Here is a 25,638-nt window from a genome sequence, read left to right on the forward strand (position 1 = left end):
ATCTGCTCCCAGTGATGCTTTGAAACTGATTGGATTTTTAAAGCTGTCATCAATATGTCTCAGTGCCTTGTTTTTCCTGGCAAATATACAGACATTTATTCCAGTGACCAGTGAAAAAGATCTCAGAAATCAAGCAACCCAAACACAGTGGTTTATTAACAAATTATTAAATTGCTAACTTTAGGTGATTTTGAACATTAAGCACTGAATGTGGCTTATGTCATTTATAAAAGTCACTATTTAATGTAATTATAATACAACTGTCTGTTCGATAAATCACAGCAGAATTGGACCAAAAGGACCTGGAACACTCACAATACCTAGTTTAATGAGAGCATCTGACAATGAAATCTGTGATATTCAAAAAACAGAAACTTGCTTGCAACACACATCACTAATCTAAAGGGGCAATGAGTATTGATAGTCCATTTGCCAAAACACAGAGCATTTAAAATACTAATCAGAAATTGTGCATTTTAAACATGAGCCATTTGCAATATTTATAGACATTTATTGTGAGTTTCTTCAGCTTCTATGCGTTATGAAAATGATGTGCATACAGTTAAAATCAGCGGTTCTATGTTTTTTATGTTTATGTCAAGCAGTATTAAGCTCAAATAGAAAATTACTGAACTCTACAAACAAAAGAATCACTAATAAATCAACCAATAAATAAAAGTTCATTACTGTAGCTGATTTGTTGAAAACTGAAACCTGTAGGACAGTCATATGCTTAACTGGCTTCAGTAACAGGGATTACATGATCTGGCAGAGGACATACAGGGAGACACTAGTATTAAAAGGTCTGACAAACAGCATACAAATTAGGTTTGTTTTGTTCATATTTAATTAAATTTTTTCTTGTAATTTTTTTTTATCTAAATTTAACTCTATACAATGTAGTTTTAATATGCTGTACACACATTGTGCTGTGGTTTGAGATAAGACATCTATCTATTATTTTCAAAATACGAGTGTGTTTTATTATAGAATATTAATTATTAATAACCATCACTCTGGTGAGAAATATTACACTTTGTGAAACGATCTCTCCATCGTTTGGACTGATTCAGGTCAGAAAGTCTTCACTGTCCTTGGCTTTCAGTCTTTTCCAGACCCTTCCTCTGTCTCTGCCTGTGAGCTGGTCTCCTCCTCTACCCCCTCAGTCTGAGATTCTGTCTGGGCTACAGCTCCTTCTCCTTCCTCACCGTCCTCCTCCCGAGTCCGGAACAAGAGCTCGCCTCCCTGGATGACCTGTTCGGTGGTTTGCCATGTGCCATCTCCTGCGTACTGCTGGTAAAAGTCAGAGTCTGCCTGAAACATGACCAGGGCCTGGGCAGTGTGAATTCGCACATGCTGGGCGAGGGAGCTGGCGTCCAGGAACTTCTCGCCACATGAGTCACATGCATACAAGATCTGGGTGTTGGGATCTGAAGGAATAGAGCAGCATGTTTCATCTTAAATATGATACAGTATGATTTAAAAAAAAAAAAAAAAAATCTTGTATAATTTATTAGAATTTAATTAATGCTTAACAAAAATCAGCTTTAGCTTTAATACGTATAGTATACGTATAGTATATATAAAGTATATAAAAAGTAAAAATCTTGCTTATTTTTAGTATAATTTATATAATTAATTTAAATACACACTATTGGTCAGATGGAGTGTTTTTTTTTTTTTTTTTTTGATGTTTTTCTTTTTGGAAAGAAATAAATTAATGCTTTTATTCAGCAAGGATGCTTTAAATGGATCAAAAGTGACAGTAAAGTCACTTATAATGCTACAAAATATTTCAAAAGAACTGCATTTATTTGAAAAATATTGTTACATTATATTTCTATTCATCAAAGATTTCATTATAATTCTACTCATCAAATAATCCTGAAAAAAATATTTGACAGTTTCCACAAAAATAATAGCCAGCATTATGGTTTTCAATAATGATCATAATAAGAAAATGATTCTTGAGCACCAGATCAGATCAGCATATTAGACTGATTTCTGAAGGATCATGTGACTGGAGTCATGTCACACGGGATCTAATTACACTTAAAAATTCAATATTTTGTAATAATCTATTTTTTAAAAATTGACTACATTTCAGAAGAATTTTGCTGTTTTACTGTACATTTAATCAAATTAATGCAGCCTTGGTAAAAATATGAGACATCTTTCAAACCTTTGATTGGTACATACATAATTAAAATGTATTGGTATTACAAGCAACTTGTTATCAAAGCAACATTATTTTTATAATTTATATTATTATTATTTATAGTAAAATAGTTTATTTATTTTATATTATTATATTATTATAACTTACAAAACAAATAAATCAATAAATTATAATATATTACTCACCTGCTTCTTGTACTTTCTCCACTGCTTTGGTGATCTCTGCTTTCAGTGCCTCTGTTTCATCTGCAGATACAGAGGTGGCCACTGGTACCACTACAGGGGTCAAAGACAACAAATATTATCAGGAGTCCATCCAACGACCATTATGGTCACTTTTAGATTTAGCATATTCCCTTAGTATTGAGGAACAACCTTTCTACAAGGTGTAAAGCCTCATCAGTTTTATCACACTCCTCTCATATTCTCTCACCTGTGAGCTGTGCTACAGCACTGGCGGCTAGAGCCTCGGTGGCTAAAGTCACGATGTCACCTGTAGTGACCGTGACGATGCTGACCTCATTATTAAGCTCTGAGCCCGGTGTGGAGTCAGGCAGCATCTTCTCCTCTTCCTCATCCTCCTCAGCCACCACCAGTCTCTTCATGCCTGCCTTACCCTGGTGCACCATCTTCACATGGGAACGCAGATTGTCCACACGGTTGAATCCTCGACCACACTTATCACACAGAAAAGGTTTCTCCCCTGTAAACAGGAAGTGCTTAGAAACACACAAGAAAAAAAATACAAATGAAAAGCTAAAAATGTTGCATCTTACCTGTGTGAATGATGATATGTTTTGAGAGATCTCCCACATTGACAAACGCTTTATTACAGGTGTGGCACTTGTGTGGTCGGATATTGTCATGATGACGGATGTGATTGGCCAGCTGGCTGGACTGGACAAACCTTCGAGGTGTGATAGATGAAACATACTTTTAATATACAGCGCCATAATGAATCTAAACGAAATCATTCATGCAATTTCTTAATTACCTTTTTCCACAGCGGTCACACACATATGGTTTCTCTCCAGTGTGTTGGCGAACATGAGCTATGAGTGAACTGGCCTGTGTGAAGCCTTTTCCACAAATCAGACACAGACAGGGCTTTTCTCCTAAAACAGTGAGACAGACTTATTGAAATACATTTGTACACATAACTATGGTTGAGGATGTAAGAAACGGCTCAGAACCTGTGTGGATGCGCACGTGTCTCTGCAAGGCCCCAGGGTCAGCAAACGCTCTCTGGCAGTACATACAGACGAAAGGCTTCTCACCGTTGTGCACACGCAGGTGTCTCTTTAGGTTGCCTGTGAACAGACCATGTAGGAACATTAATATTCCCTCACGCACACACATATATATTTAGGGCTGGGCGATATATCTAACGATATAATCATGCGCATCTAGTCAGTAAAACCGGTTCCCTGATTAGCGCTAAATCTCCATCACCTGCTTTCAAATGGAGCGGCATTTAATAGACAGAACCGTAGATCACTGACAAGCTACACAATATCGCGTTCACTATCGAAGGCGATTCATCTGGGATAATGAACGCGATATTGCGTACCTTGTCAGTGATCTATGGTTCTGTCTATTAAATGCCGCTCCATTTGAAAGCAGGGGATGGCGATTTAGCGCTAATCAGGGAACCGGATTTACTGACTAGATGCACATGATCATATCGTTAGATATATCGCCCAGCCCTAATATATATATATATATATATATCTCACCTGAGGTGGTGAACTGTTTCCCACACTCTTTACACTTAAGTGGCCCATCTGTAATGTGGATCTTCAGATGTGCTTTCAGGTTTCCCAACTAAAAAAACAAAAAAACAAAAAAAACAATAATATAATAATTCTATATGAGTTATTTGTATTTGTAATGCCCAATAAAAAATTTTGTTATACTTTTGTAGCTACGGCTACATGATTTGATATTATATTTTGAAATATAAATGCAGATAATTAATAGATAATTAAAATGGAAAACAGTTATTTTACATTGTAATAATATTGCACAATATTACAGCTTTTAATTTATTCCTCTGATGGCAAAGCTGAATTTTCAGGATCATTACTCCAGTCTTCAGTGTCACATGATCCTTCAGAAATTATTCTAATATGCCGATTTACTGCCCAAGAAACATTTCTTATTATTATCAATACTTAAAACAGTTGTGCTGCTTAATATTTGTGTGGAAACTGACAGATTTTTCAGGATTGTATTGATGAATAGAAAGTTAAAAAGAGCAGCATGTATTTGTAATAAAAATCTTTTGTAACATTATAAATATTTTTATTGTTACCTTTGATTAATCTAATGTGCTCTTGCTGAATAAAAGTATTCCTTTAAAAAAAAAAAAAAAAAAAAAAAAAAAAAAACTGACCCCAGACTTTTTCATTGTCACGATCTCTAGCTTGAGTGCCCGTGAGCTTCATTAGAGGGCACTCCATTCCAGACTCTTGCCACTTCACCCTGGACTCCATTTCCCATAATCCTTTGCCAGGACTCTTCCTCAATTGCAATCACCTGTCTCTCATCACCTCATTAGTCTCACACTATAAAGGTTGCACACATCCACACACACTTTGCTGATTGTTTAGCCTCTATCCTGTTCCCGTGTTTCTTTGCTTTGCCGCCTTGTTTTTGACCTTGGACTGTTTATCTGGTTTTTGATTGTTTTGCTGCCTGCCCTGACCTTTGCCTGTTTTCGGATTCCTCTTTGTCTTTGCCTGGGACATTATTGTTTGCTGGTACTGGACTCTGCCTGTTTGACCAATCTCTATAATAAAGCCTGCATTTGGATCCTCAACTCTGTTGTCACGACGCCTCCATCATAGCAGAAATAGTAGTACATATATTACATATAAATTAACATCTAGATATAATAACATTAAGACTCTTCTGACATTTTCATACCAGTGTAAGGTTTTTATAATCCCATTTATAAAGACAATAGAGTTGAAATTTAAAACCAGTTTAAACTGATCCCCACCTGGTTGAATTTCTTGTCACAGTGTTGACATTTGTGACCTTTGTCTGTGTCGTGTGTCTCTAGATGTCGCATCTTAGCGGTGGGGTCAGAAAAGGACCGCTCGCAGTAATCACATTGGTAGGGTTTTTCTCCACTGTGCACCAACTGATGCCGCTTCAGGTTTCCAGATGTGGTGAAGAGCTTCCCACAGTCCTCACAGCTGTATCGCGCCTCATCTGTGTGTCGCTTTCTGTGCAGGTTTAGCAGACTGACTTGCCGGTAACTCTTTCCACAAGTGGAGCAGCAGTATGGCTTTAGAGGACTGGAGAAACAGAATCATGTAGGAACAAGTGAGAGGAAAGCTGCGCATTGATAAGTTCACCTAAATATGGGTTTCATATTTCGTCTCATAGTTGACAAGTCATATGAGGCTGTAAAGAAAGAGCATTAGACACTAAAAAGCTCACCTGTGTGTTTTCTCATGTGCTTTGCAGGCAGCTGGGTCTGAGAAGGCTTTATTACAGTCTCTGCAACTAAATGGCTTCTCACCAGTGTGAATGCGCATGTGACGTTTAAAGTTGCCTGTGTGTGTAAACTTTTTCCCACAGTCCTGCAACAATCAGATTTCCATTATAAATACAACAGGACAGATGACTATTAAACAAGACATAGTAAAAGTATATAATATTTCTATATATATATATATATATATATATATATATATATATATATATATGTATATATAAACATTATTAAATTCATGTTAAGTTCGGGGTTGATTTTTTACTATTTTTGAAAAGTCACTTAAGCTTATCAGCAGCCATTACTCCAGTCTTCAGTGTCACATGATCCTTCAGAAATCATTATAATATGCTGATCTGGTAAACACTGTCAACATTTCTTATTAATATCAATGTTGAAAACAGTTGTGCTGATTAATATTTTTGTGGAAACCGTGCTAGTTTTATGAGAACAAATATATATGTTACAAATTGCATCGGTATTAGTTTTATAAAGTATATCACATATTTTGCAAAATCTACTTTTTAAAATCTTAAGATGTTGGAATTACTGATAATAAAGAAAGTGCATTTGTGTCCACTTTTAACTGATACTGTATAACAAACAGGCCTATAGGACAAAGACAATAGGGATTTCAAAACTGAAGAATCTCTCACCTCACATTTGTGTGTGACAGAGCCATATGCTCTGGACTCACTGCGGTCGGCCATAACTGCAGACGTCTTCCCATCCGAACCCGATGTTTCTCCATCCTCTGTCTCCATCTGCTCTTCTCCTTCTTCCTGCTCCTCCTCCTCTGCTTCTTCTTCATCCTCTACATCCTCCTCTTCAACCACGCTCTCAGCTTTTGACATACTTTCCTCGGCATCATCGACTTTTAGCAAAAATTTTAAGTTATGAAAACCTAAACATAAAAATGCGAGGTAAATGTACACCTTAGTTATATAAGGCAGAGATTACCTTCTGTGGTCGTGTGAACAGTGGCGTATTTCGACTTGCTTCTCCTTGTGCTAACATATGATCGTTTAGCTGCTACCCTCTGAGAGACTTCTGCAGAAGCGGTAAAGTGTCACACAAGTTTTAAAAGACGGTTAACATTAACAAAAGCATTAAGAGTAGAGGATGGAAACTAACTAGGAGTGTAGTCAGCATCAGAAGGGTCATCTTCGTATTGTGGAATCTCTTTTGTGGCTTTGTCTTCCTCTGTTTCAGTCTTGGGATTCACAACACCTGGTTTTTTTGGTCTTGTTTTGGATGGCCCACTGATTTTGCTGACAGTCTTTGTGCTTTGCTTCTCGGTCGTGTCACTTGCAGCCTCCTTGGTTTCTGTTGTCTCTAACTGTACAGGAGCTTCCTTCACTTCAGAAACTGCATCCTGAGTCACTGAATGACTCTCCTGCTCCTCCTGGGAACTCGAATCCTCTGGTTTTCTCAGAGATCTCGGCTGTTCCTCCACCGGCTCGGTCACTACTACTTCACATGACCATAAATGAGAAATTGTGGTGTGAGAGACTTATAACTTCAGTAACGTCTTTAACTAATGGCTTATGAAAGTACAAACTCAGCACTAACCAGGCTTAGGTGTCGCAGGGACAGTCAAGGACTGAAAAGCTGAACAAGCATTGACAATTTCCTGCATCTGAAGGAAAGTAGCTACAGCAAGAACGTCCTCTATGTTCTGAGGGTTTAAAGTCAGCTTTGCAGTGTACATAAACTCAAGGACCTGCTCAAGACCTGAAAAAAAAAAAGAAAAAAAAAGATCGAACCTATAAGACAAAGGCAGAAAACAATAAAAAATAAAATAATTGTTTAAAAACATAAAAGAAGGTATTTTAAGAAATGTTTCAGCGTTTTGGTTCCCAGCGTCCTTTAAAATATTTTCATTGGTGTTCCATAGAAGAAACAAAAGTATTTGGAATGACATGAGAGTTAGTAAATGGTGACAGAATTGATATTTTTAGGTTGGACTATCCCTTTAATCAAAGTTCTCTGTAGGAGTGCAAGCCTACCTGCAGCATTGCTGATATCAAGATGAACAACATCTTTCTGGTCCAAAAAGAGTGTGCGGAAGTAAGCACTGCATGCTGCCAGCACAGCCTTGTGGGCCTTGAAGTCTACTCCATCCACCACAAAAGTGCAGTCACACAGAAGACCCAACTGACGTTGTTCATTAAGCTGCCCAAGGACTTTCCCACTATGCCAAGGAAAGTCCATAACTGATGGAGTGGACTATAGCACTTTAGGCAGCAGTATGCTGATCATAAAGGAAAAGAGAAAGAAAAATTACTATTGTTTTACATTTGAGGCTCACAAACAAAATTTCACAGTTTGGACGGATGTAAACAAATTGAGGTGAATCAAGGCCTTCATCTGGTCAACATTGTCCCAAGCCCATTCATACAATTTCAATCCCTGCCCCTATGAACTTTACCATTAAAAAAAATGTAAAAGTTTAAAACAACCATAACTGGCTGACCACTTATCAGTGTTATTTTAGTGCCATTGAGATAATAATAATTTTGTTGTCCAGAATTAGTTTTAACTTATTATATTGCAGTTTTAATTTTATTTAATTTTTTTATAATACAATTGTATGGTATCCATATGTGAGTATATATATATATTCATTTTTGTTTAGTTTTAATATTTTAATGCATCAAGTTAAATGAAATGAAAATAAAAAATGTTGCCTTAGCAACTAGATGGAGAAAATAAGTTTAAGGGTTTTTTTTAATACTTGTCAGTTAATGTTTAATTTATTTAAAGGAACGAAGTTGTTTTAGTTTAGTAATTTATCGTTTTATTTTTATTTTTAGTTAACTACAATAACCCTGCCACCTATCTGAATAACACAGAGAAAATCTCCTCAGTACAGTGAGTATAGCCACGATTCAACTTTCCCAATTTTAAGTACTAAAACTGAAGATGTATTCTAGTCCTTTTATGTACATCTGATAAAAATTGTACTGCTGTGTTGTCTATATATAAACACACACACACACACACACACATTATTCTCATAATGATTCAGTGCATGTACATTTCCTGTCAATAATCATCCAACAGACTTCATTATTTCCTTCAAATAAACAAAGATCATTATGTAACAGTCCGCGTGTGTTTCTGCGCGACACTGAGACGTTTGTCTCGAACTCCTTCGGGACATTTTGTCCTGCAGTCAAATTTAATCTATCATTATCAACCCTAGACGACTCGAGAACAATGATGCCTGATTGTCTGATTTGCTTTAGCGAGTAAATTTGTCTAGTGATTTGACGAGCAACTGCGCAATTCCCCGACAAGAGTGTGTGACGATGTTGCGGATTGATTATGAGTCCTCTCTCTCTCTTTCTCAGCTCCGGGATTAATTCAGTTTGCCTGGCCCTGCTGCTGGGTCAAGATGGCGCTGCCAGAGGCGGGCTATAATTCTGCCTCTTCTTTGCTTATTTTAGCTGTTCATTTAGAGACTTATCTGGAGATTAGTCCTAAAAACAATCGAAAGATTGGGTCACGTCTGACGTTCTTTACCTCATTAAATGGACGAGTTTCTGGCTTCCTCCGACTTCAGCTGATCCGTTCAATCGAGTGTTTCGGTGATCGATCTCAGTGCTCAGCCTCCACGCGCCGCCATCTTCTGCTCTCTGATCGATTGATTGTGGCCGAGCGAATGGCTGGAAGTTGAGCACAAACGCGCATGCGCGAACTTTTCCCGTGATTGTTTTGACCACATGACGGCGAGCTTTAGCTGTTATTAAATACACTGATCAAATCATAATACCAGACTGAGGAAATGTCTATAAAATAAAACGCAGTTAGGTTATGAATTGGGTCATTAATGCATTTTAAACACCACCAAAAGTTACATGTCTTATTAAAATATGGTTATGATATATGCAAATCTAAGGGGTCATTTTTTAGTGCACATTTTAGTCATTAACTAAACAGTGAACCATTACCATGTCGCTTTATTTCATATTTAAGTGATTGGATTTACTTATAAATTAAGCTCATTAAAGTTATTGCATTCCCAGTTCACAATCAAATCAGATCTGTAATACATATTTATGATTACTTTTTATAAAACTCATGTAATGTTTATATAATATCAAAAGCAGTGCATAAACCAGCTGGTTTTCTTGTCTTAGCTCAGGGGTAGGCAGGTTCGGTCCTAGAGAGCCACAGTCCTGCAGAGTTTAGCTTCAACCCTAATCAAATACAAATCAAATACACCTGAACAAGTCATCAATGCTTAGCTGGTCTGGTTTTTAAGGGTGAGGATTTTTTCAGGGTTAGAGCTGAACTCTGCAGGACTGCGGCTCTGCAGGACCGAACTTGCCTATCCCTGTCTTAGCTGGTCTGGTTTTTAAGGGGTTTGGGCATTTTCAGCTGATTAGGCTTGGAGAAATAATGTCTTAATATGTAAAATTGGTGCTTATTTACATACATTTGTATGTGGTACAAAACACAGTGACAGGTTGATGGCTGACATGAAGCACAAAAATAGTAGATGATAAGACTGAATAATAACAGCCGACTCTATTTATAGAAGAAGTACTCAGAGACACGGAGTACCTGTCATTTGCTCATGATGTCCATGTAATGGAAGTGGACATGACCCAAATCAATGACTCACAAGCTCAAAATACTCATCAAAGGTGTCCTGGATTTATTCTGTTCTGAAACAGTGTTTTATTCACCCAACACAACATAGTTTTACAGTTAGAAAATACAACTTTCAATAACAATCAGTTCAATTAATAGGTTTCTCTTCTGATTGTTTGTAATACTTACAATGAGACAGCTACTACTAAACTTGCTTTTCAGTGCATTACAAATGATATTATCAGCAAAAAAAAAGTATTTGGTATTTCCTCCTTTTGATTTCATGACAGCGGTATTTGAGCTACATGAACTCCACAAGTCTGTTTAAAACCTGATGCTCATGTTCTCCTGTGTGATTTAAATGAATAAAAGAGCATCTTGAACCTCAGTGGAAGCAAGAACATCTGAGCGTTTGCAGAAAGAGCCACGTGATCAGTGTAACAAATTTGATTCCGTTTAGTGACATCGAAATTTAGAATTTAAACATTTCTTATTCATTTAAAGACAATTTTTCTTTCTTATTATCAAAACCCTAAAATATTCTGTTTCTAAACAGATTTAAATTGGATTTTGACTCAAAGATGTTTAATGTGGTCTCAGACTTTTGGACCCCACTGTATATTGTAAGGTGATATGTATTTAGCAGGGAATTGACGTTAGCAGTGCATTTGTCTTAAATGTTTCGAATACATGTGACAGGATTAAGTTCCACTCAAGTTTAATGAGAAGAAATGAGAGAAGGTCATGGAGGAATGACAAAGCAGGACTAACCAACTATTATTAAGGTCATTTATCAGAGAGAAACAGATACAGCAGGAGAGGACAGATCTACATTTTGATTTCTGTGCGGAACGTCTGTGCATGCTCCAGTTTTGCAGTGTTTCTCTGTGCTTTTATAGTGAGAGTCCCATCAGCCCCTAAACATGACTTCACCGAGGTGGGGTCTACATCCTCTGGTAGCTGGCATTTATGGGTAAAAGTGTTCATCACTGTTCCATCAGTAGCAAGCTGGTGAATAAAATACATACATAGGAGAATGAATGACATTCTGAAAATTCATTTGGATTATGCAGAGGCCTGTGTCTGATTGTTTACCTTTTCAGCATGTACTTCAATCTGATTGTTTGAGGTGGTGACAATCACATCCTCAGGTGAGAAGTCTCGGACATCCACTGTGAATTGATATGTGTCTCCCAGAGTCTTGATGTTTCCATCTGTCCCTGTTCTGTCTAAAGATAAAAAAATACAATCTGATATTATTATATGGCTCTCAGGAATACATATCTCCAGCAACTTGCTCTCTTGTTTCATACAAACGCAACTGGTGCCCTCTTGTATCTCAATTATGTACTGTGTATAAATAAAAAAACAGAAGTTAGGGATTTAAGTATTAATTGGCCTATTGTAAATTGTTGCATTGTTGTGCTAAGCAGATTGTTTTGTAGCCCATATTGTAAAGGTTTGGTCACATGTAGCATTGTTAGGCGAATTTTCATGGGCCAAATCCAATAATTTCAATGCAAATCCAGTAATTTTGCAAGGGTGAAAGATTTCATCTGTGCTTCATTGATTCGCTACACTATCAACTATTGACCTTTTTTGAAATTTCTTTAATGTGACTGCACCTTAATGGACTACTTATTAATTAGTGGAAGGGTAAAATAATATACAGCGAAGCATATAGAGTTGAATCAGATCAAATCAAAATTCAATGTCCATGCCCCAAAAACATAGGTATTTAGACATGATCAAAGACTACTTTAATATGGCTGATTTGTAGATCGTACCACAAATTATTACTTTGTATATTCATACTTCCTACTTAATTTCTATGGTGGTCATTTTGATGAGTGTAACTTATTAATAAAAACCAACCAACCCTAACCAATCACATGATTTTGTGTGTATGTGTGTAGAAAGTGCCATAAAAGTCACCAAGGTTTGCAAAATTCTGATTTAGTCACAACACAAAACATTAATTCATTAAAATTAAATCATACACACATAAAAACATAAAATGTTTCTGTCTAAAATGGCCAAAGACCACCAGAGAGTTAATTAAAACTCATGCATATTACATAAAGCTCGTGTTTATTGGGACTCCTAGTTTGGGACTCCTATCTCCTAGTTTGACTCCTAACCCTAAGGTTGTGGGTTCGAGTCTCGGGCCGGCAATACCACGACTGAGGTGCCCTTGAGCAAGGCACCGAACCCCCAACTGCTCCCCGGGCTCCGCAGCATAAATGGCTGCCCACTGCTCTGGGTGTGTGTTCACGGTGTGTGTGTGTTCACTGCTGTGTGTGTGCACTTTGGATGGGTTAAATGCAGAGTATGGGTCACCATACTTGGCTGTATGTCATGTCACTTCACTTCAATTATCTCATGTACAAATGGGCATTCCTGTGCATTAATATCACTTTCTAATGATGTGTGAAAATGTGCCTTGGTGAATCTCAGACCAGCACTTCATATCCATATATACTGCACTCAGCAACAGACCGCCCTTGCACTGTTAAATCATTCCCCAACAGTGAAGTCACAGCATTGGCTCTGGCCCAAAACATTCCCTATGTTACCCTCTCTCTGCCCCCCAGGTGCCCTTGTATAGCACATTTGAACAATATGTTGTGTTTACACATACTTATACACATTCCAGAATGTAACTGTGAATATAAAATACATCTGCCTTCACATACACATACCACACAGACAAACAGTCAATGTCTTATGCAGTCTTGAAATTCATATACATAAATAAATGTTCAGGCCTCATGCAAAGTCAGTATCCACTTTGTTATCTACAGTCATTGAAAGAGAAGAAAATGTAATTAGTATGTGAATATAAGCCCAAGACAAGATTCTCACCCAAGACATGTAACAGTTTTTAACAAGCTGTTTATTTTACATTAGGCTGTATAGATCCATAAAGAACTGGAACCAGGCTTAATTACTCACTTGGAAATCCCAAAGCATCTTTTGGACACATGAAAGATCCAAAGTCCTCAGCGAAGAGTCCCCGGCTCTTCTCCATGTATGGGTTTGTTGAGGTTGAGGATGAAGATGAGGAGGATGTCTGGTGGAAACTGCGCTCCGATCGATAGGCAGAGGAGTTGGTCGCACTCATTAGTGTTTAAAAGGTTTCTTTGCCTCAAATCGATATCCAGTCAGCGCTTTGAAGTGATACAGTGAGCACTGAGTTTATAAATAAAGTAGTTTTGTGCTGTCCTTATTCAAAACACTGTATGAATCCACTCTCAAGCCTCAGACCCTTTCTCACTGTTTGTGTTAGCTATGTCTCTCTGGTGTGGCTTTTGTCTGTCTGACTGTCTTTTATATGGTGGGTCTAGCCTGAGAGTTTTTACCTCTATGTGTGTGTGTGTGTGTTAATTGTGGGATGACAGTGTGCTATAATTATCGTGTGAGGGAGAGGGGCTCTGTGGTCGGAAAAGTTTTGTGTGATGATGGTTTGAGTTTGAGAAAGGGGCTCTGACAAAAACTCAAAGATAGGAAAGGGAGAGAGATACGGAGGGAGAGAGAGGGGGGTTGAGTCAACAGCTGGCATTCCAGACACTCGCTTCCTGAAATAGCCCCTCTCTTCCTCTCTCGTTCAGTGTGCTCTCCATCCATTTCTCTCCAGCCTGCCATCCACAGCAATTTGCTGTGATTTGCAAACGCACTCTCACAAGAGGCATCAGAGGCTGTCAATCAGAAAATTATAACACATGTCCCAAGGGTGTTCATCATCTCTGCATAAACAACAATGCTGAGGAATGCAAGTTCAGACAGACAGTTAACAGGAAGATGGAAGGAATGTTGATGAGAGCGTGAAGCTGAGGGATAGACGACATTAGGAAAATGGATTAAGAGGCATTTGTTTCCGAAGGAGAGTTGCTAATAATAGACAATTTGGTGATGGTTTACTCCTCATTACAGAAATTGTAATTTCTTTTAAATAAATTTTTTTTTCATGTTATGGTCAATAACTGATCAATGGCAAATATTAAAATTCTATAAAATTTTGTGTAATCAAAAAAAAAAAAAAAAAAAATCCTAAAAGTGAATTTAGGCATCACAGCATTATAATGTACAATATGAAAATGGATATTGATTTGCTAAAGATTGCATTTAACAGTGTTATTAAATAATTAGTGATTTTGATATTGCTCATCCTTATTGTGTTAAGATTCAGCCATAAATGAAAATTACATTATTATTTACTCACCGTCATGTTGTTCCAAACCTTCTGTGGAACATAAAAAAAGATTAACTTAATAAACTAAACAAACTTTTTGTTCAACAAAAGAAATTAAAAAAATCATCTTTTATGTTTCACAGAAGAAAGTAAGTCATAGAAGTTTGGAATGACATGAGAGTGAGTAAATAACAGAATTTTCATTTTTGGGTAAACTATCCCTTTTAGATTTTTATAATTGCACTTGAAGTATTGAATGTGTTCAAATGATAAACAGAATTTCTTTGGAGCATCTGAGTTGTCCAGAACGACAAATCTAGTGTCCTCTCCTGGCATGGAATCACATATATCACTTTCAAGACTTTCACAGATTGATCAAATCTAGCCAAGAATCTTAACATTAACTCCTACAGCTTGTCACCAATGTAGCTCTTCTAATTTGATTCTGTGCTAGAGAGAGAGAGAGAGAGAGAGAGAGAGAGCAAGAGCAGGAGAGAGCCTTTAATCAGTCAACAGTATAATCGCGACTAGCACAGTTTGTCCTCAGGCTTAGTGTGAGCTCACTTCAGAAAGTTCACTTGATATCCTCCCAAGTATTCAGCTAGTTTATGGATGTCACTGGACAGCCCTCAGGGAATGGTTTTGTAACAGCATGAATAAACATAAGGGTTCATGAGTTTATATATATTAATATATAACAATTTCATTAAAACAAACTGTAAAACAGTAATGTTGTGCAATATTATTGTAATTTAAAATAACTATTTTCTATTTGAATATACTTTTAAATGTATTTTATTCCTGTGATGGCAAAGCTGAATTTTCAGCATTATTACTCCAGTCTTCAGTATCACACGATCCTTCAGAAATCATGCTGAAAATATGCTGATTTTCTGCTCAAGTATTGGTGCTCATCACAGGATTAAACTACATTTTAAAATATACTGAAAACAGTTATTTTAAACTCTTGTAAAATTTCACAAGATTGCTCTTTTACTGTATCTTGATGAAAATAAATGCAGCCATTGGTGAGCATAAAAAAACTTATTTAAAAAAATAGGTAATTATTCCAAACTTGTATATATGATATTTAAAGAAGTTAAAGAAGTTAAGGCTTGCATTAGTCTGTATACACATTACTATTGGTACTGTATGCATGTTGAAACACATTTTATACAGCCTAGAAATGGTCCAAGGTCTGTTTCAATACATCTAGCTTAGAGAGAGAGAGTTTGTGTTGTGTTACACTATGTGTGATTCTGTCAGCTGCTGATCATTATATCATACAATAATAAATGATGATGGCTGGGATGAGAAAAAAAACATTTAAATATAGCCTAGTGGCCTCCACACAGATTGATTGATTGATAGATACTTTTTTTTTTTTGTTTTTGCATTTGCATTTGCATTTGCAGCTTTCATGATTTTTTAAAAACCACTGACGTCTGGACCCATTTGAGAAAAACAAAAACGATTGTGGTATGACAGAGGGTAGCCTTTCATCAGTCATGGAGGGAGGGAAGAATTATTATTGTGACATGTCACACATATTCACCCTGTAATCCAGTCACTCCTTTAGGAGTAACAGATTAAGTGTGTCAGTGGAGATAAAACAATTCCAAAATGATCAGAGACTTTCAAATAAACTGAAATTTTCACATTTTGTCACTTAGTTTGCAATGAGGGTTGTGCCACAAATTATGGGCTAAAGTTAGAGAGAAAAATCCAAAACCAAAGGACATGAAATTGTTTCAAGTCGATAAGATGAGTTTTTTATTACTTTGTGTTTTCAGAGTGCAGAGAAAGTGGCTCCATCATAATTAAAGCATTAGCCCATGTGAGCCCTCAGCTAAATTAATCAATAGTGAAATTATATGAGCACGTGCAACAGTAATGGCTTTATTGCGTTGTGTGTAAACAACAAGGAAATGAATAATGCATCTTGCTGTTTGTTTGAAAAGTTTAATTTATCGTCAAAAAAGTTAATGCTGATCTGTTGACTATAATATACACTCCAGAGGGCAGGAATTTCCGCAAAGAAAATATATTCACTTATACATTAATGATTATTATATTAAATTATTTATTGTATATTGTATATGTATAAAATATACAGAATAATATATTGTGTTAAAATAGAATACATTAAATAATTCATGAAGAAATGCCACTTTTCATTTATTGTAATAAATATCATTTTATATGGAATACACTTAAAAAAAAATATATAAAAAAATATTGTAGTGCTGAGATTAAAAAAAACTATTACATATAAAAATGTAGTGCAGTTTTTGTCTTCATTGCTATATAATGATTTTTTATATTTTCATGTCGATATAGCCATATGTGGTCCATGCATATATTGCAGTAGCTATATTAAATATATAAGCACTAGTTTCCCTATATGGAAATTTATCATTTCATATATTACATTATATCTTTCAGTTTTTACCATATATTTTTATTTCGTAAGGGACAAGATGTAGTAAGATGCTAATTGTGTGAACTACAGGACCCAAATGATGCATTAACGTTTTTATTGTCTGAAATAGCTTAATGGAATGCACTGTTGCGTGATTGAATTATAATATTAAGTATTTCCACCACAGCACAATGTGATTTTGGAAATTCTGTGTGAAATGAAGAAGCTCAGTGATAATGAGGGATTGTGTGCACGACATTGAGTCAAGTGAATGATTTGTGTGGTGTGTGATTGCTTTAACCTTGAATGAAGGTTAATGCAATATGAATCAGTGCTTAAACAGAGATAAGGGGGCAATCACATTCTAAATTATGCAACACATGAGAAAAGTTAGCTGCACATTTTTTAATTCAAGCTCCTCTTTTCACCTGTTAAGAAATGTCGTCAGGGCTCATTAAAGTGTGCATGTTGAGTCCTGATGACAATTCTAAAGGTCAGTCGGGTTCTATCACTTTCTGCTCTCTCAGTCTTAACAACAATTCATAATACAACACAGGTCATTTCATTAATTAAAAGTTCCAAAAGACCACAATGAGCTTTGTCTCAATGACATTTTGATTTTTCATCAAAATGAATTTCAGAGAAAACAAAAAAGGAAACTTCAATTTCACATTGTTCCAATTCAGTGGCTGCCCAAAGGCAAAGCAGGAGAGGACGTGCACCATAAATAAGTTAAAGCTCAATTTTCCTTTCATGCTTCATCTGGTGACGCCAGGGTAAAGAGTTGATACTGACCTCAACGGTTTTTCACGTGGAATGAGTCAACAGGCTGAAAGGTTAGCTCTCTTAAAAGTTTATTTTTTAGTTTTCAAATGACTTTGGGTGTGCATTAATCATTCACAATATTTTGGAACTGAAGTATCTGTTTTGTCATGATTAGGAATAATGTGCAGTCAGACGTACATATCCTGCTTCTTACATGGCTACTCACCAAATAAATAAATGCGTGGACATGAAACCATGATTATTTTTTAATTATTTTATGATTTTAGCTCTGGTATAATTGTACTTATAATAAAGAGTTGGATTGATAGCTCGGTGAGTGGTCTGGACAGAGTTGCCATATCACCTTATTAAGCTATTTTCTTTGAATGTGCAAGGTAAATAACTAGTGCATTAAATGGTAGAACCTTTGCTCTACAAACCAATATGTTTATGATTATGATAATAAATTAAAATAATGTGGTAACAAATGCCTGTTACGTATGGAAGTATGGAACAAATACTATGGAAGTCAATAGCCACTTTCACACAGCAGTAATAGCAGTAAATTGCCGTAAAATTACCAGAATGACTTTACCTGTAAATACAAGAGTGCAGTGTTTACACAGGCAACGACGTTCCATCTTTTATACAGTAAAGCAATATTCTAAAAACTAAAATACCGGTAAATTCTGTGACATCATTAACCAGAAATGACCTCTTAATGGCTGTGCCTCCGGGGGTTGTGTTTGTAAACAACAATCATTAAGCCTATATTTGGTTTCTCAACATACATATTATTACATTACTTTAAACATTTCTTTGACTCACACAAACACTTCTGGCCCAGAGACATTGAACTAGACAACTTCAAACAAAACCGTAAACCGCGTAATAAATTCGTAATCACCAACAGAATTTTTTATTAACCAATATTTTTTTTTTCGTGTGTGAGTGTGTGTACCTATCCCTTTAATAATTTTGTGCGTGTGTGTGTGACCTATCCCTTTAATAATTTACCTGGTTGTTGTTGTTGTTGTTTTTAATGATATGAAAAATTTCATTAAGAGCTCACGTTGCATTTTAGAAAATGGATGAGAGTTGTGTAAATGTAAAGTGTCACAATGTGAAGAAGAGTCCACAGATGAAGATAAGACAGACCGAGATAAGGCGGGAAAAAAGCTAATCAGCTCTAATGAGCCTTCAAGGAAACCATGGCAACAATCACGGTCAGGAATCAGAGGTGAGGTGGATCATTTCCCCCATCATCGATGATCTCACTCTGTCAATCCTCAATGCGTGCTGTACAAAAATATAATCATCACCAACTGTAATTTATGTTTTTTACAATTGGACAGAGTGTGTGCTGTATGTATAGAAGGTTTTGGTGTCTTTTGCTAGCATGGAGTGGTACTGCTATGCTCTGTTAGGCATCATCACCGCTCTAATGAGCTTCTTCATGGATACGACTGTAGCCAAGCTGCTGAATGATGAGCGGCTCCACCATGTCACTCAAAAAATGCTCAGTACAAATTTACATACAGATGCAGGTGGGTCGGTTAACTGTTTGAGCAATGAAGCATTCTAGCTGAGTAGGGCAAGGTCTTTCAAAAAGAGACCTGACCTTAGACACTTTTGCATTTATCACGCATTGTTAAACCTCAGCCTGCGTCCTTCTCTCTTATTAGCTCACCAATGGCTGTATGAATATCTGAAGGGTCACCACCTGCTTCAGTTCCTCTGCTGGACGCTTTATCCAGCCTGTCTGTGTGCTCTGTCCACCAGCTTCGCCCACAGCATCTGCCCATTCTTTGCAGGTCAGTTACACACTCATCTGTACACAGTAAAAAAATTCATAAAAAAGAGGCGTTTTTTCTGATTTAATTTAAGTATATTCACTGAATTTAAAAGGTTCAGTTGCAGTTAGGCCTACCTCAAATTTGCCATCACTGCATAAATGCATTAACTCTCTTTTTGACATAAAATCCGAGAACATTGTAACAATAGCTGGAATGAGATGCATTTTTGGTATTCCTGAAAGTTATGAATAGTTTTATGAATAGAATTAGTATCTAAAAACCAAAAAATAATAAATATATAAAATATATATAGTAACACACACACACACACACACACACACACACACACACACACACACACACACACACACACACACTGGACTAACCTAATTTCTACATGTGAATATGTGATAAAGAATCACCTGCAAGTGAGTCTGCGGTCTTATGCCTCTTTATGCTACTTTGATGTCTTCTGACCTGCACCTCAGTTGGTGTGCATATGCATGCTTATTGAACACAGACAGGTTTAATCATAAATATTAAGTATTTTGTGTGAAGGGCAGTCTGGTGAATTTGGAGATAATTGCCTCTTGACCTCTCAGGCTTTGGTGTTCCTGAGGCGAGGGCTATTCTCTTAGGTATGGACATGCCAGATCGGGTAGATGAACAGATGCAATACATGAACACTGCAATACATGAACCACGCAGCCCACTTTCATTTTGCTTTATGAGAATCAGATGTAAATTCAATAGAAGGCTACTTATGCTAATGACTCTTGTGGATCAGTTTATTGATTGGTATTTCACGGAGAGCAGCTAAAGGAGAAATGCTGCTTGTGGCATCAGCGGTGGGCTCCAGTCAGCGGTGAGTTGACGTCACTGTAGTCTGTAATTTATTTAGTACTAAAAAACAAAACAAAATCATTATCGTATCTCATCAGTCAGTCTGTCAGTTGACCTTTCCCTGTAGATTTATCTCTGTTTCATTGTCATAGGTGTTCTGTTCAGAAAAGAAGTGATGGGGACTCATTATTCAGTCAGAGATTATTGTCCCTGCTTCTTTGCAGCCAGCGCAATCACCTTCAGACTGCTTTCTGTCTGTAGCAGAGATCAAGGTGAGAGGGTTACACTACCTACAGCGCCCCCTAATGGATGCTACTGGTGTCTTCATAGTAATCTCATCAACCACAGTGCTCCACAACCATCAGATCAATCATATATGGGATGCTATGAATTTGATTTAGATATCAAATCTGGTTTCATTTAAGAGCCAGAAAAGGATATATGAAAGAACTGATTCAACGTGTCTTTGATCTATGTCCAGAGAAACATAAATCCAGGCCCTGTTTAAAACCAGCTTTTCTTCTGATCTGCCTTACCAGCCTTTTGAAATATTTATTTTTGCTCTGCTTGTGTACTTTCTCATATTGGTGATGGATAGTCATAAGTTAAATACTGCTTACTCATCTGTTACCTCAGGATTTGGATTATATTATTATTATTCATGGAATATTTGTTCTTATAATATTTTTTTTCTCTGATTCAGGCTGTTCTGCAGTTTTCTCAGCTGTATTTATTTATTCTGTCATCACTGGGCTCTGCATTTCATCAAAACAAACAAACCCATCAGCAGATTTTTGGCAACAGAGTGAGAAAGATTTATTCCCACAGACATATTGTACAGTTTGATATAATTTCTCTTTTTCTTTCTTTCTTTCTTTCTTTCTTTCTTTCTTTCTTTCTTTCTTTCTTTCTTTCTTTCTTTCTTTCTTTCTTTCTCTGTATAAACGTGACACCACTAGTGAAATGCTCCTATGTTGCTAATTTTCTTTAGTTTAATAGAATTCCATTCAGAATTACAGTGTGAATGAAAAGTTAACTTTAAATATTTTTATGTCTTCATCCATAAAATATTTTATTTCCAGGTTTAAATTAGATTTTTAATCCTATGGTCTCAGATTTATGGACGCCACTATACAGTGACCGCAGATGTATGTCTTTTGATTGGATGCCTGGAGATATTTGTTGTGATCTAACCCAGAGCTGCCTCTTGTTTGTATTCGTAATCTTATCCAGAAAGTCACTTTATTCAGCCTTAGTGGCATTTCTCCTCGCCTGCTTTACGTTTTATCACTCGGCAGGATATTTCATAGCTGCTGAGGTGAGAATAGGCCTATTTCTAGAATACTGGCAGTGTATCAAACTTATGTGCTCAGTGTTCATCCTTTGTATTTACTTTAAATTTCTTTTTGTTTTCTAATAGCTCACATGAAGCAGCTAATTACTTCACTGTTAGAGTGCACTTCCTGGTACACTGTTTCCCAGAATGTCTCTGTCCTGCTTGAACCTGCAGAAAACATTCTGGCATGCATGGAACCCACCTGGCAAAAGTTTACTGCAAAGGGGAAAAAAATGGTTAAGAAGTATAAAGTAGCAATTAAGTAGCAATAATTATTATTGTGCTCATAAACTGCTTGTTCAAGAATTTAAAAAAGTTCCATAAGCTGATTTCGTGATTTGTAACATGTAAGGTTGGGCTGTTGGTCGTGGCTTTTACTTTGCCTTAACTTGGCTATTTCATGCCAGTATTTGTTTACGATAGGTAATATCGACTGTCCTGCAAACAAAAAAATAAACAATAATCACCAGGGGTGCCCAACCCTGCTCCTGGCGATCGACTGTCCTGCATTGTTTAGCTTCAACCCTAATCAAACACACCTGCCTTTAATTTTTAAGTGAGCCTGAAGACCTTAATTAGTTGCTTCAGGTGTGTTTGATTAGGGTTGGAGCTGAACTTTGTAGGACAGTCGATCGCCAGGAGCAGGGTTGGCCACCCCTGCTATAAACAAAACAAACAAATATATAATAGTTATTTAAATGCAAGAAAACTGTATAATTCAAATATGACAAAATATTGAAACAAATAAAAATAAACCACATTCATTATTATCACTATTATAAATATAAATTTAGAGTAAATAAAATGATACAATACTGAAACAAATAAATAATATTAGAATATTTGAAAAAATAAATAAATAAAGAGTAGAAAATGTACAAAAAAAGTAAAAAAAATTAATAATAATAAAATATAATAATTAAAACATTGAAATAAAATAATAAAACAAAATGAAATAAAATCTTTGGTTCAGCTAAATATCTTCAGCCATCTACACTTAATTGTAGTTGGCATTATAATCGTTTATAATGTATTAGTTTAAATCATAGTTTCTCATTGTTTAAACCATGCAGTTTTCAGTGAATCTACTGGGCCAAAAGATGTTTAACAAAACTCCACTGAAACAGCACTGGTCTGTTTTAGGTGCTGCAGTGGGGCATTTGGTAGGCGAGGGCTCGGCCTATTCGCTCTCAGATGGAATCTCATCAGCAAAGACTTTGATAAACCTGGGTGGCTACACTTTAGCAGGTAAACAAACTTGTTATCCTGTCAACTTTCTGAAGGGGTATTACCCACACTGCAGGCTCACAGAGATGATAAGGCCTGTCTAAATGTATTGATGGGGCCATATTTTGCTGTGCATGTGTGTGTGTGTATAGGAGCAGCTGCCTTCTCTGGGGCTGTGACACACACACACTCTCCTGCTCTATTGGCTCTCACACCGTCCCCACTCTGGTTGCTACACTGGTATGCAAAGCAAAGCACCGTCCATCTTTCTACGATGGCATATCTCTTATTAAACAGCTCCCGCACTTGCCATCTCTCATCTGCGCTTGTCCAAAGTGAGTAAACATTCTGCTCATCTGCCTTTAGCCTCCACCGTATTATGATTTGAAATTAAATTGCATTTTTCTTGCGTTTCTGTCTGCAAATCAAAATTCTGAGGGGAGACATCAAGGCAGTGATGGCTGGAGAGTAAATTATTTGCATCATGAATGCTCTCCCACAGGCTGGCCAATGTTCAGATCAAGCAGTTTGTGATCCCAGCAGGGGTTGTGCTGGAGAGGACAGAGACACTGGCAAGTCTGCAGCACATCCTAAATGACAGTGCAGATGGCCAGTTTCCTGTAGTGGACTCTCACGGTGAGTCTAACGAATATCAGCAGCTCAACGACACAGTCGCACCTCTTTGACTTTAATAGCACCTTGGTGCTTGACAGAAGAGAGTGAAAGCCAATGAAATGTGTGCCGATAAGGGCCAAAGGCCAAATGATTACTTGCTGATGAGTAGAAATACTCAAGACTGCACTCTCGAAATAATGTTTCAGTACAGTAGAATAATGGTGCTATTGAATGAAATGAGACTGACAGTCTGAGGCTCTGGCTTTGGCATGTCATTTAATTTCTCTCTTGTCTCCCAGTCTCCCCCATTCTCCTAGGTACAATCAACAAATCACAGCTGCGGGAGCGTCTGCATCAGCATAGAAATGAGGTAATTGAACCCATAATGTGCCGGGTCATAACAAGAACTGTGCAAAATTACTGAAAGAATAATAAAAATAATGAAAGAATAAGTAAAGTATTTAAATTCAGAGGCTGGTTTCTCAGTTGGGGCATCTTCTTTTTTTTTAGGAATTTTTTTTTCTTCAGTTAACACAAAATGTATTTGCATTCCACTGCTGAGCTTTTTAATCGGTTCTTCCTATGTAAATGTGCACTATACAGATGTCTTTGACCATTGTGTAGATTTACACAGATTTTTAGTGTCTCGCACATGAGTGCCATGTTTTTCCGATGACCCCATGCTTCAGCTCAGTGTTTTTTTGCAAATATAAAGATAGACTTTCACTACATAGGCCAAAACACTTGAAACAATCTACAAAATATAGTAGAAAGTACAAAAATATTTTTCAGTTTTTTGGTGAACTTTTAAAACTTTTGAACGGTCCCACAGAAACATAGTAGTTCTTCACATAACTGAAAGTAGTGAGACATGCTGCAATAGTCAAAAATATCTATATAGTGCAAATTTAAAAGGATAGTTCACCCAAAAATGAAAATTTTGTCATCATTTACTCAACATCATGTCTTTTCAAAAAAACTATTTGGTTACCAACATTCTTCAAATCATCTTCTTTTATGTTCCACAAAATGTTTAAAATAACACGAGGGTGAGTATGTGATGACTTAATTTTAATTTTTGGGTGAACTATCAGTGGAACACAAAAGTTCTATGAGACCAGACCCCAAAGCTCTAGTGTTTTCAGTTAGTATGCAAGGAGATCAAGGTCCAAATATGAAACTATAATTTTTTAAATAATAAATCATGCTAAATTGCAACTTGACAGTGTTTTACAGTAAAAATCATTGTTAGTTATTGTTATTTAACTAATGGGACCTTTTTAAGTTACATTCGAAATCATCTCGGTGCAAAAATCTAAGGCACATAACATTTCTGCTTCCCATCATAATTAAATCTTTTTTTCTTGCAGGGTTTATGTAAACAGCTAGAAGAAGCATGTTCTATTCAACCTGTGCGGCCACAACTGACTCCTGAAAGCACTGTAAAGCAGGTGCAGTGAGGTAGCTGGTTTACTTCACATTATGTGAATGTTTTTTTTTCCGGTGTTCCTATAATGTGTGTTTGTGTGTGTTCTGTCAGGCTCATTGAATCATAAGTGTAACGGATGAGCAGCGTCTGTTTACATCACATGGAAAGAGGCTGATAAGAGCAACCACAACAAAAAAAGTGATAAGAGCAGCCTGCACAAGGACAACATCCATACATGAACCAAATACTGCTGAATACACCACTCACACTGACTATATGTACACATAACAAAAGGGATGTTCTTATGACACTTGATTTTTCTTCCAGATAAAGAAAATAATCGAAGAGATGGCAAAGGAAGTCTGATGCATGGACAATTGGCTCGGATATCAGATATCACACACCCAGGACAGGCATCAGTTTGTGCTTACCATTTTGATAATCATTTCATCATTAGATGATTATGTGGAAAATTATTCAAAGTAAAATAATAAAGAAATCGTATGAAATGAAGCAGCAACATTATAGGGCACAATAGGGGTGAAGTTCCTCCAATTCCTATTCAAATTTTTATAGCAAAAATAGCAAAACCACCAACAGAACCCTTTGCTGAACATCCGTTTATGACAAAATTGCACGGAAGGTTAATTTTATGATACACTGTTCAACCTTAAAATTTGCTTTTAACTATTTTTTAAAATGTAGATTTATAGGACTAATGAAAATCT

At 36.5% G+C, this 25,638-nt stretch overlaps 2 protein-coding genes and 1 pseudogene across 4 annotated transcripts; 1 reads left to right on the forward strand and 2 right to left on the reverse strand.

Moving 5' to 3' along the window:
• Positions 1–494: 494 nt before the first annotated feature.
• LOC109047973 (zinc finger and BTB domain-containing protein 17-like) lies at positions 495–9,366 on the reverse strand. Of its 3 annotated transcripts, none has more exons than XM_042713183.1 (15): positions 9,212–9,366; positions 7,693–7,937; positions 7,256–7,417; positions 6,818–7,153; positions 6,644–6,733; positions 6,340–6,557; positions 5,629–5,771; positions 5,183–5,483; positions 3,915–4,002; positions 3,372–3,488; positions 3,173–3,293; positions 2,955–3,085; positions 2,612–2,881; positions 2,365–2,454; positions 495–1,430 (listed from the first exon to the last, which is right to left on the reverse strand). In XM_042713183.1, the coding sequence occupies exons 2-15, from the start codon at positions 7,895–7,897 to the stop codon at positions 1,102–1,104; spliced, it is 2,601 nt and encodes an 866-aa protein (XP_042569117.1). In that variant the 5' UTR covers positions 7,898–7,937; positions 9,212–9,366; the 3' UTR covers positions 495–1,101. The 3 variants fall into 3 exon arrangements, with proteins under 3 accessions (XP_042569117.1, XP_042569115.1, XP_042569116.1); XM_042713181.1 differs by having other exon boundaries at positions 6,818–7,156; XM_042713182.1 differs by lacking the exon at positions 9,212–9,366 and having other exon boundaries at positions 6,818–7,156; positions 7,693–8,242.
• Positions 9,367–10,326: 960 nt separating this feature from the next.
• On the reverse strand, positions 10,327–13,626 carry LOC109047978 (heat shock protein beta-7-like). The gene is made up of 3 exons (XM_042713184.1): positions 13,241–13,626; positions 11,381–11,514; positions 10,327–11,293 (listed from the first exon to the last, which is right to left on the reverse strand). Exons 1-3 carry the CDS (start codon positions 13,407–13,409, stop codon positions 11,114–11,116), a joined length of 483 nt encoding a protein of 160 aa, XP_042569118.1. The 5' UTR covers positions 13,410–13,626; the 3' UTR covers positions 10,327–11,113.
• A 5,249-nt stretch (positions 13,627–18,875) lies between these two features.
• Positions 18,876–25,276, forward strand: LOC109047979 (annotated as a pseudogene).
• The last annotated feature ends 362 nt before the right edge of the window (positions 25,277–25,638 follow it).

This window comes from Cyprinus carpio, chromosome A23 (assembly GCF_018340385.1).
Source record: "Cyprinus carpio isolate SPL01 chromosome A23, ASM1834038v1, whole genome shotgun sequence".
In the NCBI taxonomy this organism is placed as follows: Eukaryota; Metazoa; Chordata; class Actinopteri; order Cypriniformes; family Cyprinidae; genus Cyprinus; species Cyprinus carpio.

Bases quoted from the DNA above. Each gene is read 5' to 3' on its own strand.
- LOC109047978 (XM_042713184.1), bottom strand. From the start codon at position 13,409: ATGAGTGCGACCAACTCCTCTGCCTATCGATCGGAGCGCAGTTTCCAC. The intron at 11,515-13,240 runs GTGAGTAATTAA...TTTTATCTTTAG, and splicing joins AGATGCTTTGGGATTTCCAA to ACAGAACAGGGACAGATGGA. The intron at 11,294-11,380 runs GTAAACAATCAG...TTTATTCACCAG, and splicing joins TTGAAGTACATGCTGAAAAG to CTTGCTACTGATGGAACAGT.
- LOC109047973 (XM_042713181.1), bottom strand. From the start codon at position 7,897: ATGGACTTTCCTTGGCATAGTGGGAAAGTCCTTGGGCAGCTTAATGAA. The intron at 5,772-6,339 runs GTGAGAGATTCT...TGATTGTTGCAG, and splicing joins CTGTCACACACAAATGTGAG to GACTGTGGGAAAAAGTTTAC. The intron at 3,294-3,371 runs GTTCTGAGCCGT...TCACTGTTTTAG, and splicing joins ACACGTGCGCATCCACACAG to GAGAAAAGCCCTGTCTGTGT.